The 18,555-nt window shown below is 31.7% G+C and overlaps 1 protein-coding gene and 1 long non-coding RNA gene across 2 annotated transcripts in view; both read left to right on the forward strand.

The window, feature by feature from the left end:
* Nucleotides 1-9,528: 9,528 nt before the first annotated feature.
* Nucleotides 9,529-18,555, forward strand: part of LOC127734995 (zinc finger and BTB domain-containing protein 24-like) — a 36,719-nt gene continuing 27,692 nt past the window's right edge. The window contains exons 1-3 of the mRNA XM_052245054.1: nt 9,529-9,570; nt 16,307-16,853; nt 18,119-18,261. Of these exons, the coding sequence (XP_052101014.1) occupies nt 9,543-9,570; nt 16,307-16,853; nt 18,119-18,261 (718 nt within the window). The 5' untranslated portion in view covers nt 9,529-9,542. The remainder of the gene's footprint in view (nt 9,571-16,306; nt 16,854-18,118; nt 18,262-18,555) is intronic.
* LOC127735010 (uncharacterized) lies at nt 14,767-16,284 on the forward strand. The gene is made up of 3 exons (XR_007997919.1): nt 14,767-15,157; nt 15,206-15,493; nt 15,638-16,284. It is a non-coding gene; the product is annotated as an uncharacterized LOC127735010 (long non-coding RNA).

The raw sequence follows: 18,555 nt of genomic DNA on the forward strand, positions 1-18,555 counted from the left end.
ATCATATACTTTTGGCGTGGCTCAGTATTTATACTTGTGTTATTGTGCCTTTGTGTTATTGTGTTATGGTCATGTTTGTATTCTTTGTCTTTTATTTTTGCTCATGTACTTTGTCTATAGAGGGGCTATATGCCATTTTGTTTTTCTTTATTGAAATAGTTATTTGTTTTTATAGTGATTAAGATTATAAAACAATGTTGACTGCTGTTGTTAATATAATGCATAATGAGATGAATTCTAAATTAAATACGAAAACAAAACTTTTGAATAGTTGTAACAATAAAAGAAAACGTTTCAAGAAACCGTGGTGGTCCAATGACTTGACTTTAAAATGGAATGAAACATGTTTATTTGAACAAGAGAAAGGGTTTTGATAAACTTGTTCAACAAACTAAACGCCATTATTGGCACCAATGCCAAGAAGACTTGTTATATATGAGCAATAATGACTCCAAACAATTTTGGCGAAAAATTGGTAACATTGGTATAGGCAACGAAAGACAATCAGCCATTCCGAATGAATTTGTACTGTCAGATGGCTCTATAACAAACAATTTGGACTCAGTATTGAATAAATGGAAAGATTGTTTTATAATTTGTTAAATCAGAGTAACAACACAGATCCTAAAGTTGTAAATGAAGATTAAAATATAGAAAATATCATTGTTTGTGATTTATTAGATAATGAAATTACTTTTGATGAAGTTCGCAATATTGTCATGAGTTCAAAGAATATGAAAAGTCAAGGTGTAGATTTAATTCAATCTGAACTGTGTAAAAATTTCATAGTTATTTGTACTTTAACAAAATTATTTAATTTATGTTTTAAAATCTGGTAAAATTCTAAATACTTGGAATAAAGGTATGATTAATCCAATACCAAAATGTTCAACTGATTCTAGAGATCCATTGTCATACAGAGGTATTACTTTAGCACCATGTGCTTACAAACTGTATTGTAGTGTTTCAAATAATAGATTAACTGAATGGTTAGATGAAAGGGAGATAATTAATGATGAACAAAATGGTTTTGTTAAAGGCAGGAGTACAATTGACCACGTCTCCTATTAGACGTCAATTATTGAAACTAGAAAAAAGTGTAAATTGTCAACTTTTGTCTCCTTTATAGATTTTAAGAAGGCATACGATACAATTGACCGGTCATTATTGTTTAACAAATTAAATGATATAGGTATTAGTACAAAGGTTATGTTTGTTTTGCAAGCCATTTATTCGAATATAGAAGGTTATGTTCGTGTGAACGGTAACACTACTGATTGGTTTAGTGTCAATACTGGTTTAAAACAAGGACGTGTTTTATCCACAACCATGTTTAATATTTAAGAAATAATTCATGAAAGCCATAGATTTGTTGGAAATTTACACATGGCCTGGGCCGTGATATTCGAATTTTATCCTGAGCGTTAGCGAGGGATAAAATAAACGCATATCACGGCCCAGGCCATGTGTAAATTTACAACAAATCTATGGCTTTCATGAATTATTTCGATTCTAATAGGACAAATACGGTCATTAAAAAACTGAAGCGAGGGTGGGTATGCCGTGTGTGTGGCTGTTCTTTTTTACTCCCTGTTAGATAAAGCTAAAACATTCTAATAAATCTGTAGCTTGCATGAATTATTTCGTAAACAACCGCTAGAAAAAATGTGCTTAATTCTTTGAATTCTCAAACCCAACATTTGCCATTTTTAATTTACATGTTTTTCTCGTAAGCTACCGTCAAATCCAAAGTTGACATTTCGTAACTAAGAAACCGCCATGTTGACTTGCTGAAATCAGTAAATATGCGAATAATGCAATAAAATAGAAAATAAAACAACACCTACCTCAAAAATCCATTTTAATGTAAAATTATACGAATTTCGATGGTTCACATAACGGAAAAACCTCCAGCTTTAGCGTTTTCATTTGTATGACGTCATGTTTTGAAGTGACAAATGCGCCAAAAGCATAAATGGACTTTCGCGGAATTTTATTTTATTTTGATTTTGTAGATTTCTCCGAGCTCTTGTGCATTAATTCTTTTTGTTATGCATCCGAATAAGAAAAAAAGCTCTGTAGTCTTTTTTCAATTGCAATTTTTAAAACAATAAAATCGGCATAGCATTTGCAAATAGGTTCCAATACATGTGGATTTACAAGGGAGGTATATTGTAACATCCATTATTATGTATATCTCTGAGTCTGCGCTAAGTATAGATATATCGGGAATTTTATCACGGTGTTGTTTACAAAGCGAAAGAAGCACGTCATATTAGAATTTCATTTATAAGTTAATTGATGATATAAAAGAATTAAATGTTGGTATAGACATTGACGGTGAAAAGGTTGCTTTTTTGTTATATGCAGATGATCTTGTTTTATTGTCTGAAAATACAGAAGATATGCAGAAATTGATTGATGTATTAGGTGTATGGTGTTATATTAAATTGTTTAAAAGTTAATTTAAGTAAATCAAAAATCATGCATTTTAGAAATCCCTCTGTGATAAGATCAGATTTTGTTTTTAATATAAATGGTGAAGTCATTAATTATGTTTCTAGCTATCAATATTCAGGATTGGTATTAAATGAATTTTTAGATTATAAAGTTATGGCAAAGGCAGTTGCAAAGTCAGCAAGTCGAGCATTAGGCCTTCTTATTGTAAAATGTAAGGCACATGGTGGATTCCAACACAATATTTTCCCCAAATTGTTTGACACTTTAGTTTGGTCAGTCATCAATTACGGCTCAGCTATTTGGGGTAGGAGTGAGTTCTCCTGCATTTCAGCAGTTCAGAACCGAGCCATGAGATTTTATATGGGAGTTGGAAAGAAAATTCCCAATGATGCTGTTTCAGGTGACATGTTTTGGAAGCCTCCATATTTTAAACAGTGGACTAACATTTTAAGACACTGGGTTAGATGTACAAAAATGGATAATGACGGAATTAATTATAAAGTGTTCAAATGATCAATTAGAAAAGGTAGTTATAAGATTAGAAATTGGAGTTATAAAGTTATGGAATTGTTGAAACTTTACAGTATGGACAGATTTTGTAATGTAGATGAGTATATACTGGATAAAAATACAATTTATCATAGAAGAAAATATTTTTGATAATTATAAAACTGATTGGAGTACAAGGCATAATTCTTATGGTCAAGGAAATAAGTTGGGAACTTATAAATTGTTTAAATTTTCATACTCTCCTGAACAATAATTGTTACAAAATATACCTAGTGTCGCAGTGCATATGTTAGATTTAGATGTGGAGTAGCACCTTTAAAAATTGAAACTGGTCGTTATGAAAGATTAGATTTAGATAAAAGATTGTGTTTCAATTGTGATAATATAGAAGATGAAAAACATGTATTGTTAACATGTCCATTATATGAAGATCTAAGACAGTCTTTATTTATTGATATAATTCATCAACATAATAATATGTTTTTAACTTTATCAGATGATGAAAAATTTATATTTTTATTCAAAAATGAAAATGTTTGTAGTTCTGAGGCCTGTTTATCGAAACTGTCCTAAGATCGGTCCTAAGAATTTCTTAGGACAGAAATTAGGATAAAGTTAGGACCGACTTACGACATGTCTCAGCATGCACATCGAAGCTATCTTAGGATTATCTTAGCTAGGATTCCTAACCGCTGTCCTAAGTATTGGTGTTAGAGAAAATAACAAATCAAAAATGAAAAAAATGAAAAAAATGAAAATATTGTATCAAATTTAACCAATAACTATAATTTAAAAAAAAAGATAAATAATTAGAAAATAATCATTAGTTTTAAATTAAAGGTGATTAATACTTTTTATATTATAATTGTACATTTAAACTCATAAAACAAAACATAAGACAAAAAATATAACTACGTTTTATATAAGAATTGAAACAAACGAATTGTAAATAGTTAAAATAAAATATATAACCGGTAAAATCTTTATATGCTTTGAGTGAGCTGAATTCGAAGTGTCACGGTTTCATACTTAAAAGTTCAAAGGCAAATCTCGTGCATCTTTCATATAAATACTGAGTAATTCAACTATTTTATTACTGCAAATAACATGCAATGATACGTGTGAATATAAGAGACGAAACTCGAATTCTACCGATGCAAAACTACAGACTCTCCTGGACGACGTGGACAAGAGTAACACTTTGCTTTTTGGTAAATTGTCAAATTTTGCAACAAATGGTGCTGAAAAGAGGGATAAGGATTTAATATGCATTAAGGGAACTACCATTTGATTTTTATGGGGGGGGGCTAGGTTTAAATTTGAAAAAAAGGCAGGACAGGATGAGCAACTTTGCAAAAAAAAGCAAGATGACAATTTATGTAAAAAAAAAAAGTCAGAATAAACTAATAAAATAAAGGCAGGATGAGGAACTTTGCCAAAAAAAAAAACAGGATGACAATTTACATGTATGTAAAAAAAAAATCAGGGTAAACTAATAAAAAAAAGGCAGGACCGAATAGAGTGAAAAATTAAATGGAAGGACAGAGATTACAACAACAAAAAAAGCAGAACAACATTTTTCATCCTAGACACACCCCTCCCTCCCCCCCCCCCTCCCCGTCATAAAAATCAAATGGTAGTTCCCTAAAGTAAATGCAACAAATACAGGCCATATTTGTTTATAAATCAACCATCCTAAATATATCCTAAAGTTAGGACCATCCTAAGACCATCTTAAGACACCTAAATTGGTATCCTAAAGTTAGGACAATTCCTACGATTTTCCTAAGTTACGACATGTTTGATAAACCCACTTAGGATTAAGATATGTCCTAAGTTGGTCTTAGGACACGTCCTAATCCTAAGACTGCTTCGATAAACAGGCCCCTGTTGCCAAAACCTGCCATAATATTTTATTGCGACGAAATAGTATTTTATATCGTTGAAATTTAAAGATGATATTTTTATGTGCATGTAACATTTTTATCCTTGAATGTGCATGGTGATATTGTATTTTTATTTTTTGTGTAAATAGCAAAATTATGTTTTATTCTGATGTTTTAATATTGTATATCAGTCTCTCATAGTTCATTTAAGAATGGCAAATGCATTCTAAACTTTATATTGTGTCTTAATGTTATATTGTGTTTATACTTATTTGTATGTGGTGGGACTCTAATAAACTAAACTAAACTAAACTGTACCCCAATTTTTGACATTTTTACCTGTTATGTCTGTCTGTTTTGCACAAACATTGATGTCAATATAATGGAATTCTATGCGACTGTCATACAAGAGGTTTAGCTAGCTACTAAACCATGTTAATCCACCATTTTCTACATCAGAAAATGTCTGCATCAAGTCAGGAATATGACAGTTGTTTTCCATTGGTATGATGTGTTTGAGCTTTTGATTTTGCCATTTGCTAAAGGACTTTCCGTTTTGAATTTTCCTTGGAGTTCGGTAATTTTGTTATTTTACTTTTATTAAAATAAAAGGAAAACAATCATAATCTAAATATATGAAATGATGTTGCCTGAAAAACTACAAATGCCAGCGAGAGCCTTGTACTTATTTGTTGGTCACCTAGTGCCTCCTTAAGGAGTTACGATCTCTGCATGGGGAATCCTCCATGCAAACATTATTATAGCGTATTTGTATACAGCAAGACTTTATTGATAACCCATATGTCGTGCAAGCAAGTCATGTTTGTTAGTTTTAGCGCCAAAGTTTTTTTCTTTCTTGTGGAAAACCAGTGGAATTCGTAAAAATATGAGAAAAATTAGAAATTGAACGAATTACCGATTGGACACAAAAAACATGAGAAAGAATGATTCTTTTAATCTTCTTGGTGACTTTAATCTTCAGTCATGATCGTATATTTAATAAAACTACTGCTTAATAATGTGCTTACATATAACTTTATTTTAGAATTGAATGCTTCTTTTATAATTTTATTGGGTGTAAAAGCGTTGACCGTAGCACATTTTGCACGAAGCGCATAATATAAAAATTCTGCACACGGGCAACGCTTTTACAACTCTATATAATTATAAAAAGAAGCATTTAATTGCATATTTATGCTATAACCATGAAATTGATAGTTATATCAAGCTTTTCGTTTGTGTTTTTTTTTATAAAACTAAGGAAATTTAGTATGACTGCCAATGAGACAACTATCCACCAAAGTTCAAATTAAGTGGATGTAAGCAATTATAGGCAATCACACAGCCTTCAACAATGAGAAAAACCCATATCGTATAGTCGGCTATAAAAGACCCCGACATGACAAATATGAAACAATTCAATTGAGAAAACTGACGTCCTAATTTATAATAAAACAGTTTACGAAAAACAAATATGACAAGCATGAACCAACGGCGGACAACCACTGAATTACAGGCTCCTAACTTGGGAATGGCGTATAAGGAATGTTGGGGGTTAATATGTTTGAAGGCGCCAACCCTTCCCATAACCTGGGACAGTGGTGTAACGGGACAATACAAGAACGACTATAAAATTTAGTTGAAAAGGGCAAAACTCATCAGATCAATACGAAGCAGAAAAAAACATCTAACAAAAACACAGACAGTACGTGGCAGTGAATTTATACCTCCCTCACAATATAAAAAAAAAAACCCACAAAGTACCGATCTGAGAGTACTCGCAGTTACTGACAGCTAGTTCAAAGCCAATATCATCTAATGAAAAAAGTCATGAATCTAAGACTACAATATAGATAAGTACACGCCCAACAACCAATGGATTTAGTGTAAAGAAGTCATTAACAGAGATAAACATGACCTTGTGCAATGCCAAAATATTATAAATAGGTGTCGACAGATGGTAGAGCTAAAGTGACCTGGTCGATCGCAAGGTTCTTACTCCCCCAGACAAAGTTGACCTTATATGGTTTTAGTTGTTTTTGTGTTCATTTTGGTCATATATATATCCCCAAGAATTTATAAATCCCTGTCTTTCAATTTTTATATAGCGTTCATGGTGCAGATTAATCAAATTATTCAGGCGCATCGGACGCACCAAATTTATAAAGTGTAAATTTATTACCTGCAAAAATTTTAGTTGAGACTGCAAACATCATGACCAATAATCTATTTTCGTTATATCCCAAAAGATTTATTTGTTTCACTGAACTTGAAATTACTTACTTGTATTCGGTGTATATGGTGCTTAGCCAATGCCTTTTATTTTATTCGAATTTTTGTGGACTAGCTATTTTTTGAATCGGCATAGAGTGTTAAAAAGTCTTTCCCCTTTTGTTATGTGTATATCATTTCATGGTCAAGCTCTAACAACGATGTTTACACATTTTAACATCTGTTTTCAAGCAGTAAAAACTCGGTGATACTGCTGAGGGTAAGTTATAATTCGTGTTTCGTATTATTTATTGAGACATTAAACACTCTGAAATTCCAATGCTAAAAATCTAACAACTCAAAGGCGATAACCATTGAGAATAGGTTTTGTGACTATTTCAAATTGGTAAAATATATGGAAACAGACTGGGAAAATCAACAATGTATCACTCATTTTATCAAATTTCAATTGTGTTCTTTATCCTGGCATTTCTGCATGCAGCAAAAGTAATACAAATAAGATGGTAAAAATACAAGAAATACCTTTGCGCTTTATCTGCGATGGTTACAGCAGCTCAGACAACAATTTATTAATAAAATCGATAATGCCTACATTGGGAATAAGACGTCTAAGAACGTTTGCTATTGGGATATATAGAACACGACTTAATTAGAATGAAAAAAATGTTCTAGATACCAGAATTAAGCAGCTATATATATCCTTGGTAAGAACAACAAGGCATGGCTTTATATCATTCAGATAGGTTAATGCTTAGTTATGGAACTACTAACCAAACCATTTTAGAACTAGGACATCTTTCAAACAATTTTAAATGATAAATTTATGGAACGGTGACTCGTGGCACATTTGCCAATGCAATGTTTGTTGTAATGCTTAATATGTAAAAGACTGACTGAATCATTATGTTACTGTTTTAACTTTTACTGTTTATACCAGAGTTCGCGAAATATCCCCCCCCCCCCCCCTTTGGTCATTTGAGAAATCTGCTGGTCCTCACTATTATTAAAGTCTATTGCAAAATACAAAAAATGTGTCAGTCCTTTGCAACATCCTTCGGACCACCATTTTTCTAGAACTCTGTTATACAATGGCTTATGCTGCATGACTTTTTTGCACAATTTCTATAAAACGCCTTAATAATGCTACTTCTTATGCTAACATAGACTAGGTTTTTAATAGCGTTGTATTTTAAACGCTGAATAAATTATGCGTGTTGTATGAAATGTGTGTATTTACTACCGACTGTATTTGTATATGTCTTACATATTTCTTTGTAGATAATTAAAAGCTCTTAGAAGCCCGGCTATGGTTTGTTTCATGTACCTAAAAAACCTTATATGTATAAAAAGTAAAAATGAGCAATAATTTGAGGGATAAAATAACTAATAAATAAATAAATTGATGAAAAAAAATAAAAGATGAAAATAAAAAAGAACTTAAATAAAATAAAAGAATATAAAAATAAAATTTTTAATAGAAAACCAAAGAAAATAAAAATAGAAAGTAAATAAATAAAAAAATGGAGCCACCAAAAGTAGGAACAGGAGGAAAGCAAGGACAATCAAACGGCAGTGAGCGACAGCAACGTTGTCCTGAAACACCAACAGCCAAGTAAAGAGCGGATAAATTTGACTCAGTAATCCAAATTGTGTATGTGAATTTAGTTGCCAAATATTTTGTATAAACCGAAATAGGCCTAAATATGTGTATGTGAATTTTGCAAAGATAATTAGTAAAAGGTTTTGAATGTACAAAAAAAGATAAGTAAATAAAAGAAAATAAAATAAATAAAAAAACCAAAGGGTGTATGTATAATGTTGACTGCTTTGTTCTAGCCTACTATTATTGAGGACTTTATAGTGCTAGTACACTGGAACCGGCTGTCCGCAGGAAGACAAACGCCCCACGCTAATTAAAACTGGGTTAGCGCAAACCAGATCTTGCGAAGTACCATTTTTTAAGTCTTTGATTTGATTTGCGGCTTAATGATAAGAAATATTTAAATAACTAAAGTCCAAAAGTGTAGACACAACAATAATTTTGGTGCCGCGAATTTGGAAAAAAAAACGAAGATTAGAGCGAGTTAATGTTTAGTTAGCATAATTTCAATAGTTTAATTGATTGAACACTACAAACATTTTAAATGATAAATAAATTTTATTTTTATTTTTATACTTAGTTATATATATATATATTCATTTATTTATTTATTGTTTGCTTTTTATTTATTTTTTATTTATTCGTTTGTTTTTTGTTTTTTATTTTTAATTCCCTTTAAATTTATTTATTGCTGCCGGTTACGACCTGACTCCATTTCTGGGTCACTGACCGGTAACTCTTGCAGTGTGGTTAAGTAGTCTTGGTGATCCTGCTGTAGTACTCTGAATTTCTGAAATGGTCGCTAGGTAGTTTACATTCCTCTTAAAGGTAATGGGACTTACCAATGAAACAAAATGGCTGCCGCTTGTGTACAAGACGATGGTAATCTTCTGTGACTGTTTTACCTTGTTATGACAGTTTAAATATACTTTCATTAAAAGCTGATTTTCGGTTAAGATAAGCCATACAATTCACTGCAAATTATATTATAAAACAGAGGCAAAATTACTATCCCAAAGGTCTTAGTTGCCCCTAAAGACACTGACAAAAATGTTCAATGTACATGTATGCATGTATGACACTAATGTAAGACATTTACTCGTGTAATGAAACTATTTGTCAAGACAGTTCAAATTGATGTAGAAATTGTAATGGAATTGAAGTTATGGGTGTGGTCCATAAGTTCAAAGATTCGGACCCCTTTCAAGATCTACATAAAGAATTTATAAAGAAATTTTAGGAGTACATACTACATTTCAAGTCATTTGTACGACTACTACAGTCTGCAGTGCAAAACCATAAATCTACATAGCTTGTCTAGCTGAGACAAATAGAAATCATCTGCTTTAAGGTTCATAATAACAAATGGACAAATATGGCTGTATTTACACCTCAAAAACTACTCTGTGTACAGATTAACCTGTGCAGTTTCAAAAGTTTTAATGCCTGGCATCCACTAGATATATAAAAGTTTAATGCATTTTGTGTTTCAGAAAGATAAAATCTTTTTTGGATTTTGATGGGCATATTTCTTCGTTCCTACTGTTCGTGTAAAAATAAACAAACACCTAATTTACATTTGATACTGTCCACTCAGTTACACCCTTTAGCTCGCCTAATATTGTTGTGTAGATATCTATTGTCCTTCTATTGTCCATGCCAATCAATACAGTGCAATACAGTTGTTACCTGAGAGGGAACATCTCAAAGATTTACTCAACTTAGTTTATTTTTACACCTTCTGGAGGAACAGAAAAAAATGTCTTCTTTGACTGTCCATGATGTTAAAATACTAAATCCCTGGGATGTGTTTTAGTTCATTTTAGTCTCTGATGCATGATTTTTTATTATTAATTGTTTTGGCTTTTAAGTAGCTGTCAGTAACTGCGAGTACTCTCAAATCGTACTTTCTTGTTTATTTGACCTGTTGATACTAATTGTAATGCTTTTTTTGTTATTTAATGTTCTTCAGGGTTATATCTGGTCTATATACCAGCTTTGATAAGTGTTTGGTACTACTATAAATTTTCACTTCGTACTATGAACATCAAAATTATTTATTTTGTAAAAATATTTCCTTTCTCTATTGGAAGTGTACATGTATACCTAACAACAAACTGAACAACAAAATTATCTTCATTTACCTGTGTTAAAAGTTATTGCAAATAGCTGATATTTTTGTTCGAGCATATTGTTTTTCTTAAATTGTTTAACATTTCATACCGATATAACATGTTACTTTTATTATTCTTCCCTTAGTTTATTTATTTTGTATTTGCATTGTATCATAGGTCAAATTTATTTGTTCAGTGTATGTTCACTCGTGTTAATATGTCCTTTGATTGAGTTAAGCTATTTCAGTTGATATTTTATAGTGTGTTTTTCTATGTTGTGATGTTACACTATTGTTTCAGAAAAAGGGTGAAGGTTTGGTACCATTAAAACGTTTAAACCCGCTGCATTTGTTTGCACCTGTCCTAAGTCAGGAATCTGATGTTCAGTAGTTGTCGTTTGTTGATGTGGTTCATAAGTGTTTCTCGTATCTCATTTTTATACGACCGCAAACAAATTTTTGTGGTCGTATATTGGTATGACGTTGGCGTCGTCGTCGTTGTCCAGCGTCGTCGTCGTCCAAAGACGCATTAGTTTTCGCACTCTAACTTTAGTTTAAGTGAATGGATCTCTATGAAATTTTACCATAAGGTTCAATACCACAAAAAGAAGGTAAGGATTGATTTTGAGGGTTATGGTACCAACAGTTAAGGAATTAGGGGCCAAAAAGGGGCCAAAAATAAGCATTTTCTAGTTTCCAGACAATAACTGTGGAACGGTGTATGGATCTCTCTGAAATTATACTACAAGTTTCCATACCACAAAGGGATGGTTAGGATTTGCTTTGGGGGGTTATGGCTCAAACCGTTTAAGAATTAGGGGCAAAAAAGGGGGAAAAACAAGGTTGTCCTGGTTAATGGACAAATACTTTAGTACAAAACATAATTTAAAGCAGTGTAAGGGAGATAAATCAAATACATCATTGAAATTATCTCCCTTACACTGCTTTTAAATTATGTATAAAGTAATGGTTAATGAACAATTAAGATAATTTAAAACAGTGTAAGGGAGGTGATCCAAATACAACGTTTTGGTTACTTCCCTTACACTGCTTTTAAATTATGTTTAAAGAAATGCATATTTATAAAGGAAGACCAGTAAAAATATCTGCAAATGTTGCATCTTTTTTTTTTACAACAAAACTATATGAAAGATTTGACACTATATTTTAAATTCTATTATAAAATAGATTAAGTTAGCACTATGGTAAATTTAAATGGGTAATTATGGTTGCAAACTCCATTGGAAATTTGAATTGAGATTATGACCATATCTTGAGGGAAAGAATTTTTTGGGGGAAAAAAAGGGGGGGGGGGGGGGTTTAAAGAAATTGTGGGGGGTCAATTTTTTCTCATTTCAGATTTCAGAAATTAAAAAGAATTAATCTTCAAATATTATTTTTTTTTCAAATTTCAAATATTGAAAAATTTCAAGAAGTAATCTTTAATTGGACAGTATGGCACATTAGATTTGTAAAATCTTTGACCACATTTATTTATTTGTTATGCCGAATCTAACCGTATATTTAGATTTTTAATTTTGGGTCCAGTTTTCAAATTGGTCTACATTAAGGTCCAAAGGGTCCAAAATTAAACTTTGTTTGATTTTAACAAAAATTGAATATATGGGGTTCTTTGATATGCTGAATCTAAACATGTATTCAGATTTTTGATTTTTGACCCAGTTTTCAAGTTGGTCCAAATTGGGGTCCAAAATTAAACTTTGTTTGATTTCAAAAAAAATTGAATATATGGGGTTCTTTGATATGCTGAATCTAACCATGTATTTAGAATTTTTATTTGCGGACCCCGCTATCAAATTGGTTCATATTGAGGTCAAAAGGGTCCAAAATTAAACTTAGTTTGATATTATTTTAACAAAAATTGAATTCTTGGGGTTCTTTGATATGCTGAATCTAAACATGTGTTTAGATTTTTGATAATGGGCCCAGTTTTCAAGTTGGTCCAAGTTGGGGTCCAACAAAATTAAACTTTGTTTGATTTCAACAAAAATTGAATAAATGGGGTTCTTTGATATGCTGAATCTAAACATGTATTTAGATTTTAGATTTTTGGCCCAGTTTTCAAGTTGGTCCAAATTGGGGTCCAAAATTAAACTTTGTTTGATTTCAACAAAAATTGAATATATGGGGTTCTTTGATATGCTGAATCTTACCATGTATTTAGATTTTTTATTTGTGGGCCCGCTATCAAATTGGTTCATATTGAGGTCAAAAGGGTCCAAAATTAAACTTTGTTTGATTTCATCAAAAATTGAATTATTGGGGTTCTTTGATATGCCAAATCTAACCGTGTTTTTAGATTTTTAATTTTGGGTCCCATTTTTAAATTTGTCTACATTAAGGTCCAAAGGGTCCAAAATTAAACTTAGTTTGATTTTAACAAAAATTGAATTCTTTGGGTACTTTGATATGCTGAATCTAAACATGTGTTTAGATTTTTGATTATGGAACCAGTTTTCAAGTTTGTCCAAGTTGGGGTCCAAAATTAAACTTTGTTTGATTTCAACAAAAATTGAATATATGGGGTTCTTTGATATGCTGAATCTAACCATGTATTTTGATTTTGGACATTGGACCATAATAGGTAAATTAAAAAAATTGAAGTTCTTAGACCACATTCTTTCTGTGTCAGAAACCTATGCTGTGTCAAATATTTAATCACAATCCAAATTCAGAGCTGTATCAAGCTTGAATGTTGTGTCCATACTTGCCCCAACTGTTCAGGGTTCGACCTCTGCGGTCGTATCAAGCTGCGCCCAGCGAAGCATTTTATTTATATAGATTAGACCGTTGGTTTTCCCGTTTGAATGGTTTTACACTAGTAATTTTTGGGGCCCTTTATAGCTTACTGTTCGGTGTGAGCCAAGGCTCCGTGTTGAAGACCGTACTTTGACCTATGGTTTAATTTTATAAATTTTGACTTGGATGGAGAGTTGTCTCATTGGCACTCATTCCACATCTTCTTATATCTATATAAGTAAGTTAAAATATCTTGTATACGGTTTCACTGTCTTTCATTGCTTAGATCAAAATTTTTGTTCTTTAAATAATTTTTAATAGGAAGAAAAACTGTTTGTCACTTGTTCAAGTTGTTGAAAAAGTTAAGTCAAAGTCAGTTAATTTCAAATCGTGTGCGATTATTTGTGGTATTTTCATGGATAAGGCCATATCTCTGCATCAAGTTGCAGTAGGAAATGCATATAAATGATTCTAGAACACTTGGCGAGTGTTTAAATATGACAAGATCACAAAAAGTTACATCGAAAAAGTTGTATTTTTCATTACCGGAAATTGAATACATACTTGTAAATCGAAAACAAATACGGTGCGAGATGCGGGAAAAATTCGTACTTAATATTTTACAAAAATATACGACTTTGGAAGTTTGTATTTCTTAGAGTTGCTGGATCGATACTTTCTAAATTTGTAAACACTGAAAAAAATTAAAAATATTATGTTTTGCATATAACTTTTATGTATTGCATTTGAAACTGAGCACTGACTACTCTTAAAGATTCAGGCCAGTATTTCATATTACCCAGTATTACCCGGTAAAAAACCCGGTTTTCCCAGTATTTCCCACTGAGCTGGGCGATACTCATTAAACCCAGGGTTTTGCCAACCCTGCCGGCAATGTGTTTGTAATTTTAGTTTATGTGTTTTCCTGCTTGAAGCACATTATTCATATTTCTTATGTAAAAATTGATAAAACGGAACGTACATGTATAGCTATTTATTTTATTATTTTTCTTTCATCGTTATTTAATTCCTGTTTGTAAATACACATATCACACTTTTTACAAACTCATATGACCCTGATAGGAATTGTATATTTAAAACAGCAGAGAAAAAATGTTTGGCACTAAAATTATAACTAAAGAATGATGACAAAAATGTTGAACACAAACATTGTTATCATGGTTATAAACATGATAAAGCTGAAGTATACAGTAATTCTATACATAAAAATATTGAAATTCACATTTTTGCATGTTATGTTGAAAACTGTATTAGATAGATAGAAACTTTAAATAGCACAAATGATAAGCAAGACAAGATCTACAAATAAGCCATTATGGTGGTAATGTTCAGTCAACTCGTTATTGGAGTTATTGTCCATTAATGATAATTTTTTACATTTTATTTGCATTTTTTGTCTATTGTCTTGAAAGCCTATAATAAATAGCCATTGTTGAAGATGCAGGTGAGCGACACAGGCTCTTTAGAGCCTCTGATTATATACATGTGGAAAATAAATTAAGGAGATGTGGTATGATATCCAATGAGAAAACTATCAACAAAAAGACCAAAGGACAAGGATATAAACAACTACAGGTCACCCTTATAGCTTTCTACAATAGACAAGGATGTAAACAACTACAGGTCACCCTTATAGCTTTCACCAATAGACAAGGATGTAAACAACTACAGGTCACCCTTATAGCTTTCATCAATAGACAAGGATGTAAACAACTACAGGTCACCCTTATAGCTTTCATCAATAGACAAGGATGTAAACAACTACAGGTCACCCTAATAGCTTTCACCAATAGACAAGGATGTAAACAACTACAGGTCACCCTTATAGCTTTCACCAATAGACAAGGATGTAAACAACTACAGGTCACCCTTATAGCTTTCACCAATAGACAAGGATGTAAACAACTACAGGTCACCCGTATAGCTTTCATCAATAGACAAGGATGTAAACAACTACAGGTCACCCTAATAGCTTTCACCAATAGACAAGGATGTAAACAACTACAGGTCACCCTTATAGCTTTCACCAATAGAAAAGGATGTAAACAACTACAGGTCACCCTTATAGCTTTCATCAATAGACAAGGATGTAAACAACTCAAGAATGTAAACAACTACAGGTCACCCTTATAGCTTTCACCAATAGACAAGGATGTAAACAACTACAGGTCACCCTTATAGCTTTAACCAATAGACAAGGATGTAAACAACTACAGGTCACCCTTATAGCTTTCACCAATAGACAAGGATGTAAACAACTACAGGTCACCCTTATAGCTTTAACCAATAGACAAGGATGTAAACAACTACATGTCACCCTTATAGCTTTCACCAATAGACAAGGATGTAAACAACTACATGTCACCCTTATAGCTTTCACCAATAGACAAAACCAATACCAAAAGTTTACCTTATGTGGAAAGTACTTATATTGGGTATTTATTTTCTTTTTGAAAACATTCTTGTGTGGAATTTGTTGTATTTTACATGCTGTAAAGTTGTAGTAATAAGTTTAATTTAATCAATTCTATAAAAAAATGTTTTTTTTCTTTCTGTTCTAAATTTCATGGATGGGGAACCACAAAATCCATGAAAATTGGTATTCCTAGACATGCTAGAATGATAATACTGTCAACAGACATGACTATGTTTCTCACTCAGTACTTGAAAGTACATTGTACATTCATGACATTATTAAACATTTACAATTATATAATTTAACAGGTGGTGGTTCAATAGTTGATGAAGGTGAAAAGTACATCTCTCTTGAAGAGCTTCAAAATCAACTTCAGCTATCTGGGAATGAAGCATTAACTGTCCAAGTAGACAATGCATCAGGTTATATTATCAAATGCAACAGTTCAGAATCTTCCTGTGATTCGGGACAAGTTGTTACTGCTGGTGGAGACTCAACTGTCATAGCATATGCATTGCCAGTTGATTCAAACAGACACACAGCTTACATTGTTCATGGGTCTGGAGTTGAAGGTACAGATGAGGATAATCTTGTGGCTTTAGGCAGCGAGGTTGGTGATTCATCAGCTGAAAATGTTTCAGTTAGAGAGTTTGTCTCCAAAGATAACAAAGGGACTGTTGATCAGAATGGTACCACTGGATTGAATGATAAATCAAATCAGGCAACAAAGAAAATTGACAGTCAAAAAGATGACAAATCTCTTGTTGAGACAGCAGTACAAGCTAATGATTATGATATAGAGAGGAGGTCAGGAAAAGTACCTGCAAGGAGAAGAGTAATTCCATTTAAATTCAGGTGAGTTTTTAAAAAATCTGAAAAATGTAGGTCATGTTGGTCATCTTCAGTTACTTGGACTTGACAAGTTATTACCTCAAGTTCAAATTACTGACAATGACCTGCAACTTTAATTTTTTTTGCCTGATGATAGTCTTTTAGATCCATCAGAGATATATTCAAATATGCAAAGCCATTTGGAGCATGCTCATGGTTATTCTGTACCTTTCCTTGATTTTTCAGGTATGATCACCAATTACAACTGTGGTCATATTTGAGTTGAGTAATTTCTATTTACACCTGAAGGTTTAAGATAAACTCATAGTAGATACCAGGCTTAAAATTTTGTATGCCAGATGTGCGTTTCATCTACAAAAGACTCGTCAGTGATGCCTGAATAAACAAAGTTAAAAAGCCAAATAAAATACTATGTTGAGAATTGCGGAACCAAAATTCTGAAATGTTTTGCCAAATACAGCTAAGGTAATCTATTCCTTAGGTAGAAAATCCTTGGTATTTCGGAAAATTCTAAGTTTCGTAACCACTGTTAATTTATTCACTATTATGACCATATAGATAATTATACATTTCTTAGAAGAAATGATAATTGAATGCATTTGAACTCTATTTTCTATATAAAGTTTATACGTAACATCAACAAATTAGAACCACAATAAAGAATTATACATGTATGTTATCAGCATTTATATATAATGTATGATTTAACTGAATTAAAATTATGGAAATTAATGTTGTATGCAAAAAGAAAATATGTACACAAAAACTACAAATACTAAACATTAAAAAATTCAAACTTGTTACTGATCATTCTATATTTTTGTTGCAAATTTGATAAAATTGGTAAAAGTAAGTTAAAGCAATACACAGTTTAACAAATATGATATATATGTATTTCAAACCTAGTTGGTTATCTTTAGTGATTTTATTTATTATATATACATTTGTACATGTATATAGTATTATGAGCAACACCTATAGATATATAATAAAAAAATTTAATGCTTATAATTATACATGTAGGTTATTTATGGTTCTGAAAATGAGCAGTAGTTTCTTTAGCAAATACTTCATACAAAGGCAATATGAGATAGAAGCTGAAAAACTTCTGTGAGTTTGAAGACCATAGATAATCTCTTTATTGCTTTTTTCTTAGAAACGTGAATGATGTTTGGCTTATGATGTAATCATATTTCCACTCTACTCATCTGAGAAATACCTATTTCAGTGGAGTGGCATGAAAATGAAGAATGAATTCATATTTTCAGAGATTATAAGAATCCTGACTTAGTCAAGGAAGAGGGTAATGAGAGTGATTCTGATTATGATCCTGACATTAATGAGGAATCGTCCTTGAAGAGAAAAAAACCAGTGGCTCGTAAATCAACTACTCCTGGTAGTGGAAAAAGAGGTAAAGCACTTTATTATAGATTTTATTTTTAAATCACTTGGCCCATATAGAGCATGTGAGCTATTAACATCAAAATCTGTCATTTGTTATCACAAATTATTTTTAAATCTTCCCCTATGAAACTACGAAGCAAATTTACACCAAAATTGTCACCAATCATCCTTGGGTTCACTCATTTTTTTTTAAAAAGTAAAAAAATAATAAAGCCTAAACTTTTTGATGTTACCAAATATAGAAAATATAGATACAATTATCATTTCTTCAAGTTGTATCACTGAAATGTTTAATAAGTCC

The sequence above is a fragment of the Mytilus californianus genome, unplaced genomic scaffold, assembly GCF_021869535.1.
Source record: "Mytilus californianus isolate M0D057914Y unplaced genomic scaffold, xbMytCali1.0.p SCAF_3, whole genome shotgun sequence".
Lineage (NCBI taxonomy): Eukaryota > Metazoa > Mollusca > Bivalvia > Mytilida > Mytilidae > Mytilus > Mytilus californianus.